The sequence below is a fragment of the Leucopleurus acutus genome (assembly GCF_964270905.1).
Source record: "Leucopleurus acutus genome assembly, chromosome: 11".
NCBI classification, from domain to species: Eukaryota; Metazoa; Chordata; class Mammalia; order Artiodactyla; family Delphinidae; genus Leucopleurus; species Leucopleurus acutus.
The window spans coordinates 54,095,901-54,123,206 of NC_139152.1; the positions used below are offsets into that span (position 1 = coordinate 54,095,901).

Consider the following 27,306-nt stretch of genomic DNA (forward strand, 5'->3'; position numbering starts at 1 on the left):
TAAAAATATATTGATTTTAAAATGCTTGATACCCTTACAAAGTGTCCCAGCCCAGGATTTCAGTACAAAAATGGCAGTGTCTGGCACACATAGTAGATGCTCAACAGATATTTGTTAAATGGACAATAGATGAATGAATGAAGAAACCTAAAACACAAGTAAACTACTAAGAATTTGTGTGTGTGTGTAGAAAATAGTTTACCTTTAATTGCATCCTTTTCTCTTTAAGAGAATCAAAAAGATATTATAATTGCCATATTGTTTTTTCTTGTGGGTGACGTCAACCACAAATAGCAAAGTAGTCTCAGAAACACAAAGCAAATCTTCCCTGCCCCTCCTAAGAGGTGGGCAAGGTTCTAGCCACAAGGGGTCCAATAAGGAACTTGAAGCATTTGCTAAAAACTCACAGAAACTTCAAAAGTCCTACCACTTTCAACTAGGCAAATCTAATTCCTTTTAATAGACAAGTTGCAGGGCACTGGGGTAGATATCTGGAGGAGGGGTATTAGGTGAAGCCTTCAATGGGTATAAAGAAATATGTGCCTTTGGGGGTTGAGAGTGAGGGTGTGGGAGCTGTGTGAGGAGGGGGACAAGGCAGGAAAGAAACTTCATCCAAGTGCGTATCTGCACATTACTCCTCACCCCCCAGAAAAAAAAAACCCAAAGAAGGGTAATTTAAGATTGTAATTACATATAGTTCTTGGTTTCACTACTACAGCGTAAGAAAAAGAGCACAACAGGTAGGGGTGGGGTGCTGGAACTCAATGTATCCAGTTTGGAACAACAGGTAGCGTTGGTGGGACTTGAACTTTGTTTGACAGGACGGTAAGGAGATGACAAGGTAGGTGGAGCATTACTCAGACACATTCCTGGCCAACATCTGAACATCCAGTCAAATGCACAGAGGAACCGAATGATGGCAAATTGATTCCACGTAGAGATTTTACTGCAGTCATCAATTGGCCGTCTTCAGCCAGATGCCAAAAAGAAAAGAGGCAGATATAAAGATTTGGGGGGAAAAAAGTGAAATAGCAAAGACAAAGAAGGTATCAATACTTTCCTCATTTATCTAGATTTCTAAAACTATCTTAGTAAACATTTAAATCTCCTTTCACTAACGGACAGCAATGCTTCTGTAAGACACAGAAAACTGGACAAAGTTTAAAACTATTTGTAAAAACTAAAAATTGCTTAGGCTCACTTTCATCCTAGTATGTAGGATTTGTAAAAGAATCTCTGATACACATGAATAGAAAATATCAACTGTTTTATGGTTATAATCTAATAAGAGCATCAACTTCTTAACATCAAGATGAGTAAATGCTAAAATCAGCTAAGAACTTTTTAGAATAAGAGACCTTCTAAGTCTTAGCCCAAACCATCACATAAAAGATAGTCTGTTAATAGTGATTCATAAACAGAAATGGTACATTTGTACCAAGTGCAGAGGATGAAGTCCAAACCGAATTTACTACCCCATGCTAACAGCCTAATTTAAAATGGATAGTCTTTCCTATATTTTCCCCAAAGTACCTCTTCAAAGGACTTGCTCTGCTATCCAAACAACTTGCAAATGCATTCGGTAAGTTTGGCTGTAGTATTTATTCTCTTTCCTGTTATTGACTCAAGATCTATTCCTCACTATTTGCTTTGTGCTCATTCTTCTGCCAAATAAAATATTAATTGCATTTTTAGCTGTACTGCTGGTGATAAAAGAACTCTGATACGTCAAGCTGAACTGATAGAAACAGCATCCATTAACATATTTATAGGTTCAGAGCTTCTGGAGCATAATTACATCCATTAATTACTTGACAGTACTCATGTTACAGGCTGAAAGAGAAAGGCATTTGCAGCTACACACTTTTACTCAGAGTGAAGTTTTTTTAAATAATACATTCTCTCTAAAGAAGATTCTATCTAAAGGAAATAAGGCAAAAGAGCTCACACATCTATCCGCACCTAAGGTAAGAGTTTTAAAAACAATATTCACGGGGCTTCCCCGGTGGCGTAGTGATTGAGAGCCCGCCTGCCGATGCAGGGGACACAGGTTCGTGCCTGGTCTGGGAAGATCCCATATGCCGCGGAGGGGCTGGGCCCGTGAGCCGTGGCCGCTGAGCCTGCGCGTCCGGAGCCTGTGCTCCGCAATGGGAGGGAGAGGCCACAACAGTGAGAGGCCCGCGTACCGCAAAAAAACAAAAACATTCACTAACTTTGCAAAAGAATGCTCACGAAGTAAATGGGATGGCATACGGAGAGTGATTTCAAAGAAAAGCATATTTAAAATATTACGGAGAGATTTAATGAATATTTTAGAGTTCTAAGAGAGACAATCTCAAGCCAGGAATTCTTGAAGGGAGGATACAAAGCAATGGTTCTTTACTTTCAAATAAACTTCTTCAAACAGCACATAAGACCAAAGCATTTCAAACTACCTACATTTCAGAATATGCAATTCTAAAAAGACCCCAAAAAACTAACGCTGTCCTGGGAAAAAGCTCATGAGATGTCAGAAAGTAACAGAATAAACAATGATTCTGTGCATTCGTCAGCTGTGCGGGTCCTGAAGCTGCCAGCTGCATTTAGCACGTGTGTCATGGAAAGGACAGCAACACACACATGAATTTTCTTGCCCAGTTAATCAGCATGCAAAATGACAGGTTCCCAGGATAACTTCAGCACTGGACGCAAATGCATTTTCTTTTCAGCAATGAATGAAGTTGCTAAGAAAAAACAGACATACACACACACACACACACACACACACACACACACACACACACCCCGGGTTCATGATTTCAGCACGAATACAATCAGGATGTAAGGACAGCAAGCAAAGCCCAGTCTACCAGCCCATATCTCTCTTATCTATCTACACCTATCTCAGAGTTCTTTGTTGCCTGACAATAAATTGTAAAGGCAGTCATATTTGAAAGTAAAAACCATTAAACTGTGTTTATAGGCTACTGCAACAGACTCGCGGAGTGAATAACAAGGAAATTACGGTACCTTTAGTAAGTCGCCGCAGAATTTGACAACGGCATTTAAAAGAGACAGCTATCATTCTTGCTCACTGCTTGCCGTGGCCAAGAGTACTCCGGGCTCTGCTCTGGTGGCTGCAGCAGCAGCACATGAATTCCTTGCGCACATACCAGGAGAAAGGTGGTCCCAGCGGGGAGTGACAAAGCTTAATTCCTCTTCGCTGATGCAGAGGTCCGCTACTTGTCATCTGGCAAACCTGTGTCATTCACAACTCCTAGCACCCCTGCCCGCCACAGCCTCCTCCCGCTGCACAATCACAACGGCTTAGAAAGTGAGGCTGTTTCGATAGCAACAAAGCACCAAATTGTAGAAAGCAGGGACAACGCCGGGAGAGGAGCCATTCCATAAATCTAATACTAAACACTGAGCAATACCTACAGTTTTAGGCAAAGGGCTATGTTTTCCAGTCAGTTCAGCCCTCCACCCCCTTCCCTTTCCAGCTCAGCATCAGGTCAGTGTGCTTCAGGGCTTCTTATTTAACTGGAAATGCAAGTGAAATGCTTGCACACTTCCTTTAGGGGGAAACGTATGTATCATATACTATGTTCTTTGAACAACAAAAAAGAAAGGCAGGGGCTTCCCTGGTGGCGCAGTGGTTGAGAGTCCGCCTGCCGATGCAGGGGACACGGGTTCGTGCCCCGTGCCCGGGTCCAGGAAGATCCCACGTGCTGCGGAGCGGCTGGGCCCGTGAGCCATGGCCGCTGAGCCTGTGCGTCCGGAGCCTGTGCTCCGCAACGGGAGAGGCCACAGCAGTGACAGGCCCGCGTACCGCGAAAAAAACAAACAAAAAAAGAAAGGTAAAGGAGGGAGGCAGTCTATCTCTGGGATGCAGTAGGGAATAGTATTTTTGCCTACAGAAGAGATGCAGCCCTATGACAGTCAGAAAGACAGCACTATGTGGCACTTTACAAATCTATGAGGGTCAAGCCAGTCTAGATGGAGAGAGGAAATGCAAGAAGGGCTCAGGGAAAGGGTGCAGGCAAGGCGATCATCAGGCAGATGGAGTCCCAGCCCCTTTAATCACCCTTTGCAAAAACGGACTTGGCTGGGAAGCAACACAGTCAAGACAGTTTCTAAAGATACCAGGAATAAAAAACAAACAAGGCCAAGTATTTCTATTTTTAAAGTACCTTATTATCCTATTTCCCAAACAACCCTCCCCCAAACCATTCGTCTCATTATGCAAATAAAACAGTCTTGCAACATAGATATTTGGGAGTATCTGCTTCAGTGGAGTGAAGAGCAAATGAACAAACTCTTCCCAATCCATTCATGAAATGACAAGAAGGCAGAGCAAGTTCTTCATCCGCCAGCACCAGCCTACTCACTACACAGTCAATACAAACTAACATTTGGTATGGAATTTTAATTCAAGAACCTCGATGAACATGCCAAAAACTAAAGGAAAAAAAATCACAGTTGGCCAGGAACTCAGTGAATTAGTCAAAACAGAAAGATATATCACTGTCCAAACTATTTGATTAACATTTCTAGGACTATATAAATTATTCATACAGTCTTATTCTCTACTCAAAAGCTGTAAAAAAAAAAAAATCTTTCAAGCTGGTTTCTAAAATAACTCCCAATATTCCAAATTTAATGATAGAGCTTTTTCCTCTCCATTCATAATTGCCATAGTAAGTCCGTTTCAACCCACTGATGCTGAAATGTATATGCTTCCTACTTGGAGTCCAATAGAAAAATAATTTCTGTGGGAAAAATAGTTTAATATCGTAAGCATCTACGTTAAAGGTCTTTGAAAAGAATGAAATTCCCTTACCAAGGACGGTCTAGCTAGAGCTGTCAGCCACCACTAATCAATAGGAAAGTATATTAAATGGATTGTACGGCAGAATCAAATTTTTATAACTGTTTCAATTAGCATAAATCTTTTTGAATTTTAACCCATCTCATTTTCATCTCTATTAGGTCATCCCCTAGTAATATTTTAGCCTCCTTGATTTTTTCTTTTTTTTTTTTTTTGCTTTAAATGAGATGTACTTTACTGGTAGAGAATTGGGTTATGCGTGAAAATGAGATAAATATTTATAGTTAGCTCTTTAAAAGAGCTTTCCCTAGATTTAAATCCAGGCACTCAGAATACGCAGCTGTCAAATAGCATTAGTAAAGTCTTGCCAGTGGAATATCACCACTCTAGCCCATTTTTTTAATGTCTGTTCAAATAAAACTCAAGATCATACAGAAATCTCTTGCCCCCTGCTATTATGCCTGCTCAGATCTAGTCTGCTTCTTCCTTAAGGCTAAAATAATCAAATATTTCCTCTTTTACTAGAACACTTTTTTTTTTTTAAGGCTCTGTCCTCTGGTCCTAAAAAGATCTTCAGAACTGCCCAAACATCCTGCTTTTCTGGAAGGAGAAATAACCCATCCTAGAGCCCTTTTTAAAGGTTCCCGGGGGCTCAAATTAGGGGATTTTTTTTTTTCTCTTTGTATATCGTGGTTAATCCAGCTAAGCCAGCTGAGCTCATGCTCAAAGCTCCAGGAATCTTACAGAACTGGAGCCATCCTGGAGTAACCCTTTTCCAGGAAATGAAGGAGTCTGCCATGTGTTCCCACCTTCTTCCACGTGTGGCCTCTCTAGTCCTCAGAGATTTCCCTGGGAGTCATTCCCAACTCAGCCTTCTTACTGTAAGCCCCTCCTTCTTCTGTCACCTAATCGGAGCCCAGCCTCAGATCCCGAATTCGAATGCTGGCAAAATGCCTTCCAGTAGCGTGAATTTTTTAATCTCAAAATTTACTGACATGCAGGACAAAGGTCCCAAGCAGCTACAGGCAACTTGTGGAACTGGACCACAGTCTCCTACCATAGCCACCACTGGGGCAGAAGAACCTCCATTTCTCAGCCACCAGACTAATGCAAGCGTGTGTCTCTGGAACCATCAACCTCATTCTTTATGGCGGCTCAAACTTAACAATGTGCTCTTTGAGGTCACCAGGTGAGGGCTATGGAGATAGAAAAGCAGGCAGAATTACACAAAATATATATATCTGATTAAGTTCCAAGGTGATCTGGAGAAGAGCTGGTTCATGAAGTTTACTCCTCTTTTTTTTTTTTTTTCCAAACTCAATATATGAAAATACGGGCTTACTGGATTTAGGGTTGGTTATTCCCTTTAAACGATAATTATTTCAGGGTTTTAAAAAATTATTAATTTTGCTAAGGTATAATACAAGTATACTGTGTGTATTCTGTGTGTGTGTGTGTATGTAAAATTTTTTAAACCATTATTACAAAGCACATCTATACACAGTGTCTCATTGGAGGGACTCTGTTATGGGTTTTTGTTCCAGATAAGGAAACTGTTTCTCAGAGAGAGCACTTTTCATCACAGTCATTCAGCTAGTAAGTGGTAAACAAAAGGAAAGAATCCAAGGTTTCTCACCCTGGCTGAATATTCTTTCTACTCTTTGCTTTTTCACTGTGTCTCTTTTTCATTGATAGAAAACGTGATCCCTATTACGGGGGGAAAAAAGTCCAATTAACAAAGAACCTTTACGTGTAGTTACATTTTATAATAGGCGGCAAATCTAGAGTCAGTTACTTCTTCAACGTCCCCTTCTCCCCAACCTGTGCCCATGCCCCTCTGAAGCACAGGTAATGTGCCCAGAACCACAGTGACTAGAAGGAACCAGAAACCGAAGGCAGTTAAGACAGGCACTTCCAGGCTCCAGACCACTAATTACATACCAAGTATTTCCCACAGGAGTCCATTCTGACTAGATAGCTTGTCCGCTCTGACTAGCTGGCGTCTTTGTCATGCTTGTTTTTAAATATTCTGAATATCGCTGCCAATGACAGTATGGTACTAATTCTAGGATGGGGGAGGGGAGTGAGGACCAAAAAACCTTTCATACTGGCTCAAGGACTCCAGTATCTTCTCAAAATCATTCCACAGCACCATCAGTAGTAGGTGGGAATACACACACACACACACACACACACACACACACACACACACACACACACATTCTTACTCTAATTTTTCTCATCTCTTTGATTCTCCTCCATTGTATACATTCTTCCATATAATATCTCCACTCCCAAAATAAACACTGCTGTTTGCAGATCCTCCTGATTCTTAGCAAGAAAGAGTCATCGTGAACCATAAATTTCCTGCCATCTACCTACACCTGGGGAATTCATTGAAAAAATAAAAAACATAAAAATGTGGTTACCTCCACACACACCGCACTATTTTGTATCATTAGAAACAATTCGATTAAATTACTAAAATAATTTGTACCTTCTTCCTTGTTTCAACTGATTTTGTAATTCTGTTACAAAACACACTTGACAGACCCCATTTGATTGTTTATTTAAATATTACCTCTTTTTCTTCGAATGCAGTTGATTCAAAATGCTAACCATGTTTCGGTCATTATTTAAACACCACAGGACATCCTGAATTGGCTAGTATTGAGTATACTGATGTTTTTCCCTCACAGTTAATAACTTTAAGGCATTTCCTAAGTCTTGAGGGTGTTTTAGAACACAGCAGTGTTCATGGAGGTCTTAAAATGGGACCAGAACCCCCTTTTCGGTTTCTTATGGACACTCTCACTGACTCATCATTAGCTTATTATAATCTGCTGCTTGTAGTTTCCTTTTCAAAGATGTTAAAAGCAGCCATGAGCCTCAAACAGGTTAGAACCCTTGTGGCCACTGTCTGCCACTTAATTTATGGAGTGTGTCAAAGTGAGGCCAAATATTCGGATCGGGCTGCAAACAGAGCGTGCCACTGCCCAACTGGAGCTGCGGGCAACTATGAGAAAGAGGAAGAACAAGACCTAGTTTACTGACAGCAGTGTGAAGGGTGAGGGTGCAATTGCCCAAGACAGGATTTATTAGGCATTTTTAACAAATATTTTATGAGAAAATAGTTTTGCAGAAGTAATGATGCCCTTTAGGAAGTGTCATTAGGACACACTCTTGCAAATCTGGGGTGATTAAAAAAGCACTTAGCGGCTCTGAGCCTCTGGTGTGTTGTGATATAAAAGGGAGTGTATAACGCACACTCCGTGCTTCTGTCATCCAGGCCCTAATGCCCTTCACAGTGCCAGGGGAGGAAGGCTGCTTCCACTTAACATGAGAAGGCCAGGAAAGCTCCCACCAAGGTAAGGACCTTAGAAATTTGTCAGCTAAAAGCATCTGGTGGAGAAACATTAAAGCATGGGATATGTAGAAAATGAGAAATGCAGTACAAGAGGAAACCTGCCACAAATCATCCTCCTGAGCCCAGGTTAAATCCAACTATTTACTGGGGCATTAGGTAGAGAGAAGACGGTATAGTGGCCAAAAGCCCAGGCGTTAGAATCAAATTGCGTGGCTTTGAATCCTGCTTTTACCACTAAGTGGCTGTGTGACCTTGAGCAAGTTTCTTACCCTTCCTGTTCTTCATTTGTAAAATGGTGGACATCATTTCTAGGCTTGTTTTAATGATTAACTGTGTTATTTGTATACAGTGGCTTGAACACAGAATAGCAAAAGGTTTTATTAGTCACTAGGTATTTGGTAGAGGATACAGTCTTACAACCTGGCAGCTGGTTACAGAACCCAGATTCTCGAGATGGGCATTGGGACTCACAACTAAAATGATCCCTTTTCCATGAAGCCTTGCATGATTGCAATGGCACAAAGCCATCTCTTTGGATGCACATGTGCCTTCCTTTTCAGAGCATACGTCAGATTTATTTCTGGTACTTCTGGCAAGGTGACTCATGAGGACCCTGTCCTTTTCCAAATATGAAGAAACATACAACACAGCTGGTTTTTCACTGAAATCAGAGGCAGCAAGAGCAACAAAGAAAAAGGCAAAGTAAAAGTAATGCTAAAATTAAAAAGAATCCTGTCTTTGGCTTGCTCTGTGAATAAAGAAAGTAGCAAATACAAACTCATCCTGATAGTAGATTGTGGTGTGACAAGCATAATTATCGCCTGTCAAGGATGGAATTTCAAAGTTTTTTAGCCATGTGTCACTAGACATAGAAACTTTTAGACAGACACATACTGTTACTTTAGAGATATATTATCTGTCTAAAAGTTTCTATATCTAGTGACACATGGCTAAAAAACTTTGAAATTCCATATTCAGCAGGCCTTTGTACTATAACAATTAACCTCTAAACTGACCTTGTTGCTGTTTTAGCTGCTATTTTAATTTCTTCCTTTTATTGAAGTATAGCTGATATACAATTTTGAGTTTCAGGTGTACAGCAAAGTGATACAGTTATAATATATATATATATATATATCTTCAGATTATTTTCCATTATAGGTTATTATTATAAGATATTGAATATAGTTCCCTGTGTTATACAGTAAATCCTTTTTGCTTATTTATTTTACAGTAGTTTGTATGTTCATAGTAGCACTATTTACAGTAGCCAAGACATGGAAACAACCCAAGTGCCTTTCAACAGCTGATTGGTTTAAGAATATGTGGTATAGGACTTCCCTGGAGGCGCAGTGGTTAAGAATCCACCTGCCAGTGCAGGGGACACAGGTTCGATCCCTGGTCCAGGAAGATCCCACATGCCACGGAGCAACTAAGCCTGTGCGCCACAATTACTGAGCCCACGTGCCACAACTACTGAAGCCCGTGCACCTAGAGCCCGTGCTCCGCAACAAGAGAAGTCACCACAGTGAGAAGCCCACGCACCGCAACAAAGAGTAGCCCCCGCTCGCCACAACTAGAGAAAGCCCACTCCCAGCAAGGGAGACCCAATGCAGCCAAAAATAAATAAATAATTTTTTTAAAAAAGGAATACGTGGTATATATATACAACGGAATATTATTCAGCCATAAAAAAGAATGAAATTTTTGCAGCAACATGAATGAACCTAGAGAATATCATACTGAGTCAGAGAAAGACAAATATTATATGATATCCCTTATATGTGGAATCTAAAAAATTATACAAATGAATCCATATACAAAACAAGAACAGGCTCACAGACATAGAAAATAAACTATGGTTACCAAAGGGGAAAGGGAAAGGATAAATCAGGAGTATGGAATTATTCTGACAGCTTTCATTTTGTGAATACAGGAGTAAAACCTTCCGTAGTGAGAATGTATACTTTGAAAACAAACTACAACAAAAGCCTCAATTCTAAGACACTTGACTCATTCAAATAAAACTGAACTGAATATTTTAAGGAATACTATAGATATATAAAAATCTAAATAATTTTAATAAAATGAGGGTAAAGTAAGTCTGGATATAATTATCATATATGATACAGTGAAATGGACAAATGTTTCCCACCTTCAAGTAATGTGTATTGTGGGTCATTAAAACACATACAATTAATTGGGTGACCAAGGCCACCACCCACTAGAATATTTTAATCAAAAAACAGGGAAATGATGGCGGAAAGTATGAAAAAAACCCCACAGGAAATAGGATGGCAGAACTGAGATGGTTTAAGGAGTCAGAAGGCTAAGGGTGAAGTTCTGGTGCAGTTACAGATTGGGCATTTCTGGGATAAAAGTTGCTGGGCACCTCCTTCATGCTGGCCACCGTGATGTGCCCTGTGAGTGCAAAGGTGAAAAATACACAATCTCCTTGCTGCAAACGTACATTCGCGGGGATAAATTCCAACTTAGGATACACAGTCCAGAATTCCAACCAAAAGACTATGGAACCACTTTATACAAATTGCCTTATAGCCTTATAAACTGCTCAGGCCTATGCAGCATCAAGGTCCCCCTCCCCCTTTAAAGAAGGTTAACACCTTGATTTTCTTTTGAGGACCCTCTCTCAGACCACGTAATGCAAGTGCAGCAGGCACTCCCTCCAACTGCCCTTCCAGGGCTGACCACACAAACAGGTCCAGAAACAGGCAGTCATACAAGCCAAGCTGATGAGATACAATCCCAGGATTTTTGCTAGAACTACAAAAAAGAAGATAACTCGCATTCCACCAAGAATGGTAAGGTTATATGCCCAGAGCTGCCATCTTATCACGAGTTCAGGAGAAGCTGTCTTTGAACTATGCCAAGACAGAGGAAAGAGATGGAGAGTGACAGGTTCTGGAGATGTTGTTGGAGCATCTGGATCCATCCCCTCCTAACACCATAAGCCCTGGACTTTTTGCTTATATGTGTCTATAGTGTCTCCTTTTTGCTAAATCAGTTTGGCTTGGGTTACAGTCACTTGGGATCAAAAAGATCTTGACTAACTAAACATCTTTCTGAACTTCAGATTCTTGACCTGTAAAATAAGGGGGTTGTGTCTCTAAAATCCCTTACAGCTCTGCCATTCTATTACAATACGGCATTCACCTATCTTACAGTGTTGCTGTGGTGATCAAATGAGATAGTGAAGAGGAAAGTATTTTGTCAAAGTACTCTATAAAGAGCATGAGAGTTTCTGAAAATATTCAAATGTGTGTGTGCGTATATGTTTGTGTGTCTGTGTGTGTGCGTGCATGCACACATGTGTGTGTTGGAAAAAACATTAGGAGGCTCCGGAATCTACCATCTGTAATACAGTTACATAAGGAGTACAGACTCAGAAAACAAGGGGGAGAAAGGTCTCCTCTCATAGGAAATCCACACTTTATCGAATTCAAAGGTTTATACGAACTATATCCTGTCTTCCTAAGCTCATTACCACGCCTCTCTCACTTAAAAAAAAAAAAAAATGGTGCCCGTTATTTTTCACTTTTTTTTTTTCCTTATAAAAATAACGTTAAAGGGCTCCTTGGGGATGTTTTGCAAACACTCTCAATCACTGATCACTGACTCTGAGAAAAAAGTCAAGGTGTTTCTTTAAGAGGAAACAGCCCTCTAATAATTCCTAAAGGGAAAAAAGGGACTCCATAAAGATGGAAGGAGCATAGAAATTAAGAGAAAGAGAAAAGAAGTCAGTATGGAGGGTCATTCTTTCTCTCATCAGGCGTCTTAATATCCATTAGGACACGAATAAAAAATAATAGAATTAACATAAAATTAAAAAAATAAAAAGATCCAGTTCCGTGAGCCCCCTGCCATCCAGCAAAAGCGGGGTCGGCTTTATGTTCTGGTTGCTCAATTGGGTGCATAGCTACTAGAGGGCAGCAAAGGATCAGAAGTGGGCCCGCACGGCCTGCCTGGAACTGACCAGGTGACCACACTGAGGCCAGCAGCCTAGAGAAGACCTCAGCCCAGCTTCCCATCATAAGGCAGGGAGCATTAACTTGCAGGGGCCCCTCAAATTTCTCTATGGCTCATGACGAAGCCTGTGTTGACAGTAATGCAAGGACTTACCTGAGCATCCAGTGACAGGAGCATAGGTAGAGAGTCACAAAGAAACCAGGGGTGTAGGGAGAAGCCATGCGGGAGGCAAAGTCAAGGAAAGGTAGGGAGGAGGTTGGGGCGTCTGGGTTCTGGCTTAGAATTCAGGGAACCCATTACGTCAACTGTTGTCATCTTTTGCATCATCATTGCCATTACCATTGGCAACAGCAGCAAGGCCAGCACTTACATGGAGCTCCCTGTGTGCTGGGCACGGTCCAAGCCTCGACTTACATGTCCTCATTGAATCCTCACAAAAAGCCAATGCAGGGGGAACTATGATTACCCCAGTTTGAAGTTGAGGGACTTCCAAATAGTTCCTCTATTTGCCCACTACACTTAGGAGCAATGCTGGTGAATTTGTTCTAATTTCCAGGGTACTGAAAGCTTTGGAGAACAGAGGCCGTCTTTTCATTTTGAGGATCTCAAGGCCCAGGACTTGAAGAACAGTAGATTCTTGATACATTTTTCCTTGAATGAAAGAATGAATGAACGAAGGGGGCATGAAAGGAAAGGACTGGGAGAACCAGAAAGTCCTATTTCACAGTGTATAGCCAATATACATTGGGATGTAAGAGGCTGAGGACTAAGCACAAAACAGCTGCAGCTCTCAGACTTGTGTGCCCAGAGAGCAGCTCTCATGGAGCACCTCAGTCCAGGAAGTGGGGTCTTGAGAGCACATTTCATTTTCCTTGCTACCGCTGGACCTTTCTTTCTTTCTTAGGGCCTTTCCTGTACTAGAGAAGCTGAAACAACAGACATTTCAGGGAGCATCACACTAACCGAGAGCTGGGGGCAGGCACTGCAAGTATCTGGCACGAAGCAGTCTGAATGGTCTGGGGCTTTCAGATGTCAGGTCACCTGAAGGGTCGGGATGCTTCTGCAGCATCTGGGGGGCCTTGGCTAAGATGGGTCTAGGAAGCAGGGCCAAGTCTAGGGCCCCACTCCCCATTTCTCAATCTTCTTTGCGCTCCCAAAGGCTTGCTATATCTCTGCCTCTCCTCCAAGGAGACTTCTTGGACGTATAATCCCAGTCTCTTGGGAGTTTTCTTGGAAAGTTTTAGAAACTTTCTAAACACCCTGGCTTCAGAATACACAGCAAAAGTACTTTAAGGGGCGGAAGATTCCAAATACACCCATCCACTCTGGCCAGAAAGAGCTCTTAAAATTATCCTAAGGGGGGCACTGCTGGGAAACTCTGAGGAAGTGGAAGTGGCTGATGTGTGGTGGCTAGAGGACCGGACGATGAGGGCCAAAAAGAGCCTGCCGCGTGACTGACAGGGTCTTGGTGCTCTGGCCGCGTGTCAGGCCTCTGAGGTGGGAGAGCTGAGTTCAGGACATTGGTCCCAGATCCACATAAAATCAAATGGCGAATGCTCTCCCAGAGATCTCCATCTCAACAACAGCACACAGAATCACTCAACGACCAGCAAGCTACAGTGCTGGACACCCTATGGCAAACAACTAGCAAGACAGGAACACAACCCCACCCATGAGCAGAGAGGCTGCCTAAAATCATAATAAGGTCACAGACAACCCAAAACACACCACCGGACGCAGTCCAGCAGATGACGCCGGATCAGAAAGAAAAGATCCAGCCTCATCCACCAGAACACAGGCACCAGTCCCCTCCACCAGGAAGTCTACACAACCCACTGAACCAACCTTAGCCACTGGGGGCAAACACCAAAAACAATGGGAAGTACGAACCTGCAGTCTGAGAAACAAACAGACCTCAAACACAGGAAGCTAAGCAAAATGAGAAGACAGAAACACAGAGCAGATGAAGGAGCAAGGTAAAAACCCACCAGACCTAACAAATGAAGAGGAAATACGCAGTCTACCTGTAAAAGAATTCAGAGTATTGATAGTAAAGATGATCCAAAATCTGGGAAATAGAATGCAGAGAATACAAGAAACATTTAACAAGGACCTAGAAGAACTAAAGAGCAGACAAACAATGATGAATAACACAATAAATGAAATAAAAAATTCTCTAGAAGGAATCAAGAGCAGAATAACTGAGGCAGAAGAACGGATAAGTGACCTGGAAGATAAAACAGTGGAAATAACTACCGCAGAGCAGAAAAAAGAATGAAAAGAATTGAGGACAGTCTCAGAGACCTCTGGGAAAACATTAAATACACCAACATTCGAATTACAGGGGTCCCAGAGGAAGAAGAGGAAAAAAAAGTGACTGAGAAAATATTTGAAGAGATTATAGTTGAAAACTTCCCTAATATGGGAAAGGAAATAGTCAATAAAGTCCAGGAAGCACAGAGAGTCCCACACAGAATAAATCCAAGGAGAAACACACCAAGAAACATATTAATCAAACTATCAAAAATTAAATACAAAGAAAAAATATTAAAAGCAGCAAGGAAAAACAACAAATAACATACAAGGGAATCCCCATAAGGGTAACAGCTGATCTTTCAGCAGAAACTCTGTAAGCCAGAAGGGAGTGGCAGGACATATTTAAAGTGATGAAAGGGAAAACTGCAACCAAGATTACTCTACCCAGCAATGATCTCGTTCAGATTCGATGGAGAAATTAGAACCTTTAAAGACAAGCAAAAGCTAAGAGAATTCAGCACCACCAAACCAGCTTTACAACAAATGTTAACGGAACTTTAGCAAAAGACCTACAATAACAAACCCAAAACAACTAAGAAAACGGTAAAAGGAACATACATATCGATAACTACCTTAAATGTAAATGGATTAAATGCTCCAACCAAAAGACATATATAATTTATATATACTTATGTATAAAACATGAGTGTGAGTGTGTGTGTGTGTGTGTGTGTGTGTGTGTGTGTGTGTGTGTATCTCCATCTCCAGGCAAATCTCTCAAGCCATTCCCCTTCTCCCTCTTGTTCCAAAAAAAGGCTAAGATTTGTCAAAAACAAGTTAATCAACACCCGTTATAAGAAGCATTCACCATCTGGAACACTTATCTGTTACAGACAATTCTCTTCGGGTCAAGAGAGTTCCCAATATAATTCTCAGCTGTAAACTGTGAATTACAAGTCAATAAGAAGTTTTCAGATACAGAATGTAGTCTACATGAAAAATATTAATTGAAGCAGGCGATGGAGATAGCCTTAAATACATGCCAAAAACTGAAGAAGTTTAGTATTGAGCCTTTGTAAAATCGTTCATTCAATGACACACATTGTCTTGTGATAAGCATGTTCTAGATACCATTCGAGATATAAATGAGACAGAAGACAGGGGTATCTGCCTTGAAGAGCTTAAGCTCATAACCCAAATAAATGAATCATGAAATAGTTCTCAGCAGTATATGTGCTGTACTTATCCGAAGTGAAGAAAATATGATTGGGGTTCCAGGTCGTTTAGGCAGGCTTCATGGAAGAAGCAAGCTTTGGAAGAGAGCATGCAGTTTGGATTTGTGGTAAGAAAAAGAAAAAATCACTACATGCTGCATCAAAAATGCAATATACACAAAAATTAATTCAAAATGGATTAAAGGCTTGAATGTGATGCCTGAAACCATAAAATTCCTAGAAGAAAACATAGGCAGTAACCTCACTGACATCGGTTTTAGTGATCTTTTGTGATCTGAATCCCAGACAAGGGAAACAAAAGCAAAAATAAACAGATGTGACCACATCAGACTAAAAAGCTTCTATGCAGCAAAGGAAACCATTTTTCAAAATGAAAAAGACAACCTATTGAATGGGAGAAGATATTTGCAAATGAAATATCCCAAAAGGGGTTAATTCCCAAAATATATAAAGAACTCATACAACTCAACAACAACAAAAACCCAATTAAAACATGAGCAGAGGATCTGAATAGACATTTTTCCAAAGAAGATATACAGATAGTCAAAAGGCACATGAAAGGATGTTCAACATCGCAATCATCAGGGAAATTCAAATCAAAACCACAATGAGATATCACCTCACACCTGTTAAAATGGCTATTATTGAAAAGACAAGGAATAAATCTTGCAGAGGATCTGGAGAAAAGATCTGTGCACTGTTGGTGGGAACATGTTGGAACATGGTGGAACATGTCCACTGTTGGTGGGAACATAAATTGGTCCTGCCACCATGGAAAAGAGTATGGTGATCCCTCAAAAAATTAAGAAGAGAATTACCATGTGGCCCAGCTGTTCCACCTCTGAGTATTTATCTAAAAACATGAAAACACTAATTTGAAAAATTATGCACCCTGTACACCCCTATGCTCATTGCAGCATTATTTACAATAGCCAAGATATGAAAATAACCTTAGTGCCCATGGATGGATGAATGAATAAAAAGGATATGGTATATATACAAAACAGACTACTACTCAGCCATAAAAAAAGAATGAAATCCTGTCATTTGCAACAACATGGATGGGCCTTGAGGGTACTATGCTAAGTGAAATAAGTCAGATGAAGAAGAACAAGTACCATAGGATTTCACTCATATGAAGAATCTAAAAAAATAAAACAATAACAAATGAACACAAAAAATAAAACAAACCCATAGATACAGAGATCAGATTAGTGGCTACCAGAGGGAAAGGGGGCAGGGGGTGGGCAAAATGGGTGAAGGGAGTCAACTGTATGGTGAGGGATGGTAACTAGGCTTGTGCTGGTCATCACTTCGGAGTATATACAGATATCAAATTAGAATTCTGTACACCTGAACCTTCTATAATTAAAACAATGCAATATGGTGGAGCCAATGTATACAGATTTAACTTACATGATTTCAGCAACTTTGAGTTCCCGCTCTCCCCCCCCCCCCCATTCCATACGAGTTCTCAGTTCTTGCTCGACTCTCATCAGGTGAGCATTTTGCCACACTGAAGATGATTCTGTATTTGACCATAACCCAGCCCCTATATTCTGGCCAGCTATTCTATCTGCACAACCAAGAAATACAAGGATCGCTCAGGGGTAGTTTTGACTTTATGAGAGTTTTGCCTCACTTTCTAACTTTATTTTTTTTTAATTTAAAAATTTTTTGCCTTATAAGGAAAATAATCTATTTTTACTTAGTGGGATTTGCCTATTTTCTTTCTTTTTTTTTAAATTAATTTTTATTGGAGTATAGCTGATTTACAATCTTGTGTTAGGTTTTGCTGTACAGCAAAGTGAATCAGGTATATGTATACATATAGCCACTCTTTTTTAGGTTCTATTCCCATATAGGTCATTACAGAGTATTGAGTAGAGTTCCCTGTGCTATACAGGGGGTTCTTACTAGTTACCTATTGTATGTATAGTAGTGTGTATATGTCAATCCCAATCTCCCAATTTTATCTCTTCCCCCCCCTTTCCCCCTTGGTAACCTTTTAGAACTACCTCCACATGCTCAACTGCAGGGCAACTGCTACTAAATTTGCACTTTATAAACCAACTCTGATAATGTCATTCCTCACAGCAAGGGGTCTCTTTAAGCAACATGCTTTCCGTTGCTTGTATCTGTGGTCCTCGATGACAGACAAGGGCACAACCTAGTAGAAGCATCAGGTTTGTGCAAATCCTGTGATTTATGTTTAGGCCCAATAGAAGAAAGCAACAAATGGACACACCAGATTTTTCTTTCATAAAAAAAGAAAACATAGTCCAAATATTTAATCAAAAATAAAACAGGGGAAAGTTTACTTTCAAGTTCTTACAGAATTGAAAAGAATATATACACTTTTCAAAAGGTAGTTAGATCCATCAACTTCTGCCTTCCCCAACATATAGATCTCTGAATGGTTTCTAACGATCGGCTATATGATTAAGCCTGGAATTCTACAATGCCCCCAGAAGGCCCTTGCTCACTCACTCTTCCATATTTTTGGTGGTGAGTTCCAGCGGTCAGTAAGAGTTCTCTTAATGGCATCTTTTAAAACCCTCCTTTTGGCTTCATAGCTCATGTTTTATTTCAGAACTCATGGTAAAATTAGTCCCCAGTACGAAAGGTCTTCTGCAGATCCTCCTCTGAACTTGAGGAGGGAATCACAGGAGCCTAACTGATGAAAAGGGAGTCATAAGGTGAGGAAATATTTCGCATAAGCATAAGCTAAAGGAAGTGCACCAACCTGTAAGACCCACTGCTTACAGGAAGCATCACAAACCAGTGAGCTGATGAAAATGCAAAGCTGTAATAAGGCAACAGCCAAATCTAAGGGGCATCTTCTGAGCAGGAAATTAGAGACCCATTGATATTATTCATGGCATATCACCGCTTTGGAGTAAATTCACACCCTATCCTTTGTCTCCCTCCCTCCCTCTGTTTTCCATTATCAGTCTCTCAGCAGGGTTTGGACAGAACTGGAAACAAGTGTGTGTCACAAATCAGCGCATGCTCCCATGTCATAATCCCATCCTTGTACATCAGACACAGATTCCACGTTGCTGCTGCACTTAAAGTCAATTCCCTGTCATTACAGCTGTAATTTCTCACCTATTTCAGGAGTTTATTTTGTGCAAACCTTTAGAAAGCCTCACTCATCTGAGGAGGTTCAGATGAAACAAGAATGTGAGTAGACAGCTAAGTGGGCGCTTTCTGCTCCGGCACCGCAGTCTCACTCTCATTCCACCCCTTCCACTGCTCAGATGATGTCAGCGGGGGCTAAACTTGTTGAGAGACAAAAGACAAGGCCATCTCTCACCATTATTTGGAAATCTCATCTAGCAAAGGATTTACGATCTGCTCATTTCAGAGGAGATTAAAAACTCCAAAGATTGAATAAAACATGTCTGGTGATGCATGAAAATGAGATGAGTTTCAAAGAAGACCCAGGGCTGAGACAGTCAGAAATGTCATATGGCCATGCTAATGTGGACAGGGTTTTTCTGGGACCACGAGGCACCACAGCTGAGAGGTATTTGAAGAGTGGCCAGTGCCCAGAGTACCACAGAGGCAGTCAGAACAGCATAGTGGTTAAGAGTTGCAGGCTCTGGAACCAGTCTGCCTGGGCTTGAATAAGAGCTTGGGCTAGGGCCAGTTATTGAATAGCCCCATGCCTCAGTGCCCCTAGTTATTCACAGGATTGTTATAACAGTTAAACGAGTTAAGGCTTGTACCTAGAAGTCCCTAGGACAGTGACCTACAGTAAATGCTATATAAGTGTCTACAAAACCAGTAGTAGCCTAACTCGCAAGGTTTCAGACATGGTAAAAGGAGTGACTGTGAATCAAGTCTTCAGGGTAGTGCCTGGTACATCATAGGTGCTGGAGTGTTAGCCACTGCTACTATGAATGTTGTTATTAGAATGATGACAGTAATTAGCAGAAGTACTAGTATTCCCTAACATGGTAACATCCCAAGAGAATCAGGTCTTCAGCTTATCGGTCAAAGGCTGATGTCTCAACTCAGGTTATCAAACTGGCAACTCAAGGGTCACACATGAACTATAGGTACATCCATTTTGCCTGAACCATGCTTACGAATGTTCTGATTGAGCTGTACACTTCAGAAATTTCTGAAGTTCAATGAAAATTATGGATTTGTGGCTTCTCTCGGAAAATCTAGAGGTCATCCCACACGGGGTCTGCATTCCGGGTGACTGTCACCAGGGGCTGAAAAGTGGCCGCCTCCTTAGGTATTTGGGGTGCACGTTATGCAGTTCACCCCAGTCCCCCCCAGGTTGCCTTCACTCACCGTGTTATCTGGCTGGCCCTTGTTTGCACTGGTGTCTGCTGCCTCTGCCACTCCCGAGTCTGTTCTAGGTCTCCTTGGGTGACATGCCCTCAGACAGAATGTGGGCCTTTACCCCATCTGAGAATCTAATGAAAGTCAGGGAAACTCTCCCCAATAAAATACACATAAATTCACATGCTCACAGCATATGATAATTCCAGGGGGTTCATGGACCCCCTAAAGTCCACTCATGGGAAAACTCCCAGCTTTAAGGGTTTACTCATGGACAAGAAAATTCCATTAACCCTCACGCTTCCTTAGATGACTACTGTGTGTTGCAAGGAGGAAAAAATGATTAAAATAAGGTAAGTTATGCAATGCACAGATGGGAGGGCTACGCTTAGGAAGACTAAATGCTTTGAATCGATGATAAATTTAGTGGTTGATTTGGTTTCAGTCAAATTTGACATCTTTAAAATAAAATCATCCTATGAGCTTGCTATCTCATTTCACCTCCTAAACACTTCTCAATTCCATCATCTTTTCTCGGTGTCTCGTCTCCTCACTGCCAGGGTCACTGCCAGTCCAAAGGGTACAGTGGCGAGCATTATAAAAAGGCTCAAGACATTTGACTGCCATCTGCTGGGGGAAAAGCGCCATATTAACTATGTACATATACTCACCATGTCTAAGATGAGAACGGCACTCCCTAGACATGGAGTCCTGGAGTTGCGTACAGCTGCACAAGAGTTTCCAGCGTGATCTGAGTTGTAAGCCTCCCTGACTTGGGCTGACTATTACTACAGAAGGCTGTTTGTTACCCAGGTGGGGCAGCAAAGAGCAGTGCTGATGAGCTGTGTTGTTCTGAGGTTTTGCTCTTTTCTTTTCTTTTTCTCTCTCTCTTTTTTTTTGGGGGGGGGGCAGAGCTGTGCAGCATGTGGGATCTTAGTTCCCCGACCAGGGATGGAACCCGCACCCCCAGTATTGGAAGTGCAGAGTCTTAACCACTGGACTGCCAGGGAAGTCCTGTTCTGAGTTTTTTAAAAAACATTATTTCGAACTACTCTTGGACTTCCTGAAAAGATGCAAAAATAGAACAGAGTTTCCACAAATGAATCCCTTACCCAGACTCCCCCAAAGAGTTTCGGTTTACAGCCATACAAATCAGGGTGTCAATTATGATTCTGACAAGATTTGGGCAGATGGGCTTAGTGCCAGCGCAGAGTAAATGCCCAGTATGTAAACTGTTTAGCACAGTGCTTGACATACAGAAACATTAATGGTTGACATTGGTGGTGAAATTACCTGTTATTATTTCTGTGGCCTAATGTTCCCCCCGACCCACAGTTTTCTAGCATACTGTCATCCCAGTTTTCTAGGTGTAAAATCATAAGTCATCACTACTAAGGAGATGCTTCCATATCCTAGGAGGTAGATGACGGTGACCAATTCTTGGATGACCACACTTGGCATCCCAGTGACCAGGAAACACCCAGAAGCTAAGGGCAGATCCAGCTCCAGGCTGAGGGTAAGACTAACAGGGACCTTCTACTTTTCTATCGTATCTGAGAGTTGACACCTCTCCAGAGCATGTAGTCTCACTGGTTGTTACTGTCGTCATTGTTGTTTTAATTTCATAAAAGAAATGGCAACTCTTTTAAAAATAAGACAGAGACACTTTTCAGTCCCACCTCTAAACCATCTGCACCTATCCAAGTCATAAGGACCACTGGGCTCCCAGTACAGTGAGGGGTGTTAGGTTCTCAACAGGAGGAATGAGCAGCATAGAAGACCTCGGTTTCTAGAAAAGGCTGACACCTGGGGGTGAAGGAGGGGGCAGGCACATGCAAAGAGGAGCCTTGCTCTTAGAAGGGAGGACACTCCTCAAGTCACTCCCAAACTGCTTTCACAGCAGGCAATCGAAGCTTTTCCTTTATAGCATCTGTTTACACAAATGCTGACCAGGCGGCCAACTCTTCCCCTCTGCTCTCAGCAACAGTATGCAGGCCAAAGAACACCTGTTCTAGAAACGGACTGATTAACCGGAGGCTGGCATACACAGCACAGGCTTGGGGCCACATGTGGGGAGCAGATCCTGCCGCCTTGTCAGCGTTTGGATCCAACTCCTTCTCTTGGCTCTAGTCCACGTTCACCACTAATGGGATTGATCCATGGGCATAAATCTGAAAGACCTTGCCAGGCACGTGGGAGGTTATTCTATCCAAAACTGCTCCTGTGTGCTGTTACTAGTCTAAAAGCAAATGTTTCGAGCGCTGGGTAAGATACTGGGGGTACAAAATGCACCTGATGATCCTTGTCTTTAGGGAGTTTCTTAGGAGTTACTGAAAATGACAGAATGGAATGGAAATACTGTTTAATGAACATCTTTTCTGCAATGTAATTTACATTGGCAGGATCATTTTAAACAAGTAACAATAATTCAACAGGACACATGTTACATTGGTATTATCAACAGAGGGCTGCAGAAGCAAAAAGGAGGGAACAAGTTAGTGAGGTGAATGGATAAGTGAGGGAGTAAGACAACTGGGGGAAAGTTTCCCAGAGGATGTGGAATTGGAGCTGGATCTTGAAGGATAAGTAGGAGTTCGTCCATGTAGGAGGCAGGTAGAAGAAGCAGTATGCAACCTGGGGCAGATGGGAACTAAGTTTGAAAGAAATTAAAGAACTAAGTGAAGGGGTGAAGACAAATCCAAATTACAATTCAGCTAATAAATATAGGGGAAGCTAATGATAAGCAGAGTTACTGTTATCTCAAAACCCCATTTTATTAACAGGGCAGCACACCACAGTACCTCCCACTGTGGGGCTCCTTACAAATTTAGGTTACTTCCATGCCTCCGGAATGGTCCCTTGCCCCAGGGGTTGTACAGAAATACAAGTCAATCCATTCAACTTTCTAAATATACAGAAGACTCTCACTCTGCATGCTCCTTGTCATTTTCAAAAATTTGTTTTCTGAGTAAAGCACAATACTAATCTAAACACTATTATGGGTGGGGCAACAGAAAAGAAATTCTACAAGTTCTTGATTCTCAATAGTCAAAAAGATCAGATGCCAAAAGAACATAAGTTAGAAAAAGGCAGAATATACCTGAAAAAGAAATTTAAAAAAATGATTATAGAAATGTAGATCTAAGAGGGATGTTAGACAGCCTACCCTAAAAGAACATGGCAGATGCTAAAAAAAACTTGTCGAATGAATGATTAAATGAGTGATTATTCCACTTCAGTGGTTTACAGACTGTGCCTTTTGGAGGTGGCTTGGGTTCTGTAAACCCCAAAGTCATTGCTGTACAACAGTGAAGGTTTACACCGCGTTGTAGACATATTTGACCTGGCGCCTGATGTACAACAGGGGCTTCATAAATATTTGATAGTGAATGAAGGAAGGAAGAAGCAAATTTAATGAACACAAGGATGGAACTGTTTGAATGTTACCAATCAGGAAGTAAGAGAGCAAACTCTAAAGGGAAGATAAAGACTGCATTTCATTCTCTACTCACCTACCTCAAACTTCACCTTTGCCGTATCTTACTTTCCTTGGATCAAGAGAAGCATAAACATGACCCTTTTCTCACTTCAGAGGGAGGTGGGAAGGGTAAATATGCTAATATGTGCAAAGCTTCTGGAGTTTGTCAAAGAGGGTCACTACAGGTGCTTATTTCATTATTGTAAGCTTCTTGTGAAAATACAGCTGTCACACCCTTGAACAAACCATTTTTGATGATGTCTCAAATATCTTCAAGTAGAACAGGGAATGAGCTATGTGGCAATGGGGAAAACTGTCAACAAAACAAACCCACCTGGAAACAAAACAAAACAAAACGAAACAAACCCACCTGGTCCTCAGCCTTGGACTCACTCAGGGCTCCCTTTTGGGGCAATCACAAATTGAAGACCTTACTTTAGGTTGTGCGGTTGCACTATCAGCCTGCACTGAACTAAGTCGGCAGGGCGGGGTGGGGGATGAAAGGAATGCATCTTTCTCTGTCCACTGAGAGCCCTGATTTTGAACTAAATTCCAGGAGAGGAGGTGTAAAGAAGATGAAAAGCAATGGGTTTGAAGGTATTTTAAGTGGGTTATTCTCTTTGTAGCAAGTACTGACCCTTTTAAAACTACATGTCTCATGTCAACACTGCAGACAAACTGCTTTAATCAGCAAATGCAAATTAAGACCCCTTCAGTATAGGGAAGCGGAATAAGAATAATAGCTTATTGATCTTCTCATTATTGATCGGCACCAAACATCTAGATTCGTCTGGATCCTAGAACTAGAGAAAGATCTTCAATGTATAGCATTAAACAGAGAAAAGATCACAAGCAATAGTTCCTACAATATTTAAAATAACCAGCGATTAGGAGCTTGAAAAAGAATGAAACACATCGATAATGGGACTTGTGCCATCAGATATGCAGGTTATGTCACATCTGTGTCAAAATTCTTCTGTTAATCATCATAGCGTCAATATGCACCTGGACTTGAATATGCACTGGAAGGAATCCACACATCAAAAATACAACCAGGAGGGAGAAAGGGTAATTAAGATCACAATTATTGCAAATGATTTAGAAAGGAAATTTTATTTGTCTACAACATCATGTTCTTTATATATGAGGCTGTCTGATGTTTTTAAAACATAAATATTTATTGAATAGTCAAGGTTGTACTTGTACCTGTGCCATATTTTCAATTGCGTATTGATGCTCTTCCATTGAGTAGCTCCTTGAGCTACCATCTTTAATTATACAACACACGTTTTATTTTGTGAATAGTAAATATATGCACAAGGTAAGAAAGCCAAACAATCTAATTGAGAATACAGTAAAAAAGTAGGTCCTTCCCCAGGTCCTTTCTCCAGAAGCAGCTACTGTTGAAAGCAGCTCTTTTGCCACTTTCCTGTTTGCCCATTTCTAGTCCCCTCTAACCTTGAAAGAACCTAATTATAGGAAGGAGATCACGAGGCAATTTAAACTAACTCCTGATTTATGCTCTCCTGAATGCACACCATGCCTTGCCTAATCTATTCTCTTCTTAGATGAACAGAAGAATGAAGAATTAAGTAGTTAAAAAATAACTAGCTCTTTACCCCCAGCAGCCCCTTTAGCAATGCAGGCAAGATAACATATGAAGAGAGAGTCAGCCAGCCTGCACACAATGGAGAATGATGCAGAACCTATCCTCCTGCCTCGATGATTCACTGAGACTCTCCCTGCCTGCCCCACCACCTCCATTTTTTTCCTTTAAAAAATGTCATGGCTGAGCAGAATCTTTGGAGTTGGTCTCAGGACACGAGTCCACCTTCTCCCCAGATTGCCGCCTTTCCTGATTAAAGCGACTTTCCTTTCTACTGACACTTGCCTCTCAAATTATTGTCTTTTGAGTGGTGGCAGCCAAACCTGAGTTTGGCAACACTGTTACCAGTTTATGGAATACTTCTGGAAAGTAAGAAGGCTTCTCCAACTCCTGCCTTCACTGCTTTCTTCCTCCTCTGGATTCCTCCTATTATCCATAATGCAGTGCCCCAGAGTTTAGCACACAATTAACCTCAAATTGTTTCATAAGTTATTAACCTTGTCTCCTTGAGGGCAATGGCTGTTACACACATCAGTGTTAGACACACAGTAGGTGTTCAATAAATACCTGCTGATTAATTAAACCTTAAATTAACTTCATGCTAGCTTAAATGGTGTATCTCCTGTAAACCTTTAAGAGAACTCATTCACACAGCTGCTACATGGTTACTTTTGCAATAGCTATCGACTTCATTGGTAATCAATCTCTTTTTAGAACCCCTCTGTACAAGTACTTGAAAAAATTACTACTATGGACGCTGACATTATAGTGAATGCAGTCATTCAAAATCTAAATCTCAAGACATTCAAGTGTCACAGAGCTGGTCCTGCAACACAAATTCCAACTCCACTTTGAGAAGTCTGGGTCGTAATGATGGGGAAAAGGGAGTACAGATTCCTCCAGCAGTACCCCAACAAGGGTATTATTTCTGCCATTTCTACCTATTTACACCAAGCTATATATACTCAGTCAGGCTACATTTTAAATGCTGGCTCTATTATATTCATGATATTCCATTAAAAGGAGACCACCAGGCTCATTTAGTTTACTCTTTATGAATCTCAGATAGTCTTCCAGGGAAAGACTAAATGCTTCTTTTCACTGTGATTCAATGTTTTCACCTAATAATGCTCTAGAATTACGCTTCCTCCCCTAATTTGGGATCTCTTAGGCTAAATTCACTTCTTTTGTTCTCTTGACAGTTTCTAATCCCAGTTTAAATACCTAGAGTTCTGCTTTCAGGGTAGTAATTTTTGATCCTATTTTTAATGACAGCAAAAGTTATATGAAGGGGTTTATGTATATGGCTTGCTCTTTGCATTTTACAAGCCCAAAGAAAATTACATTTCAGAGAAGGTACATATGCAATTACTAGGAAATGAGTTACAACAAAGCGGCCATAAGAGGCAGGGTAACAAAGACAAACTCAATTAAAAGTCACCGTAACATAGCAAAAGAGTAGACATAATACAATGCACATTAACAGCTTATTCAGAAGTTAAATACTGAGTGGGTGGTAGAAAAAGGAAGTTTCTTTCACGTAGAAGCTAATGAATCATTCTATTTAACAAGAGGTGGACTAAGAAAGGGTGAGGGTCTCTTTTGTGATCAATAGGAAGTGGCAGTTAGAATTCAAGGAAGAAAACAACTCCCAGTAACCTTGTGAAAAATTATTTCAGACAAATCTTGTTAACTTCAGGGGGTTTTTTTGTTTGTTTTTTTTTTGCGGTACGTGGGCCTCTCACTGCTGTGGCCTCTCCCGTTGCGGAGCACAGGCTCCGGACGCGCAGGCTCAGCGGCCATGGCTCACGGGCCCAGCTGCTCCGCGGTATGTGGGATCTTCCCGGACCGGGGCACGAACCCGTGTCCCCTGCATCGACAGGCGGACTCTCAACCACTGCGCCACCAGGGAAGCCCTCAATCAGCTTTAAAGAAACATTACGAGATGAATGAAGTGTAAGTGAGCACAGGCATACACTTATACCCTCACTCTAGTTACATAAATATTTATTGTGCTGTAAACTGAGCTCGTGAGAGATGGAGGTCCTAACTGGAACCTCTAGGAAGTAGACAATTACATAGCAGTGTGGTGACTTCCAGGGGGAAGGAGGCAGAAGGACCCGAAGCTCAGGGGCAGGAGATCTAATAGACTGGAGCCAGTGGTGGGGACGGAGAGGGGACGAGGAAGGGAGAAAGAGAGTAACAGGCGAGGTTTCTGGACTTGAGCAAAGATATGGAACCTAAACAGAGGTTGGCCTTCCTGGA

General features: G+C 41.4%; 1 protein-coding gene across 11 annotated transcripts in view; it reads right to left on the reverse strand.

Annotated features, from left to right (window-relative positions):
* Positions 1–27,306, reverse strand: part of GRIP1 (glutamate receptor interacting protein 1) — a gene marked incomplete at both ends in the record, with an annotated part of 692,303 nt that overhangs the window by 295,296 nt on the left and 369,701 nt on the right. For 4 of the 11 annotated variants that reach the window (XM_082849389.1, XM_082849397.1, XM_082849395.1 and 1 more), the window contains one exon: positions 3,010–3,064. The exons of the other annotated variants lie outside the window; for them this stretch is intronic. In XM_082849389.1, coding sequence (XP_082705515.1) covers positions 3,010–3,064 — 55 coding nt within the window. Of the gene's footprint in view, positions 1–3,009; positions 3,065–27,306 lie in introns of those variants that run through there. 11 annotated transcript variants of the gene reach the window in all.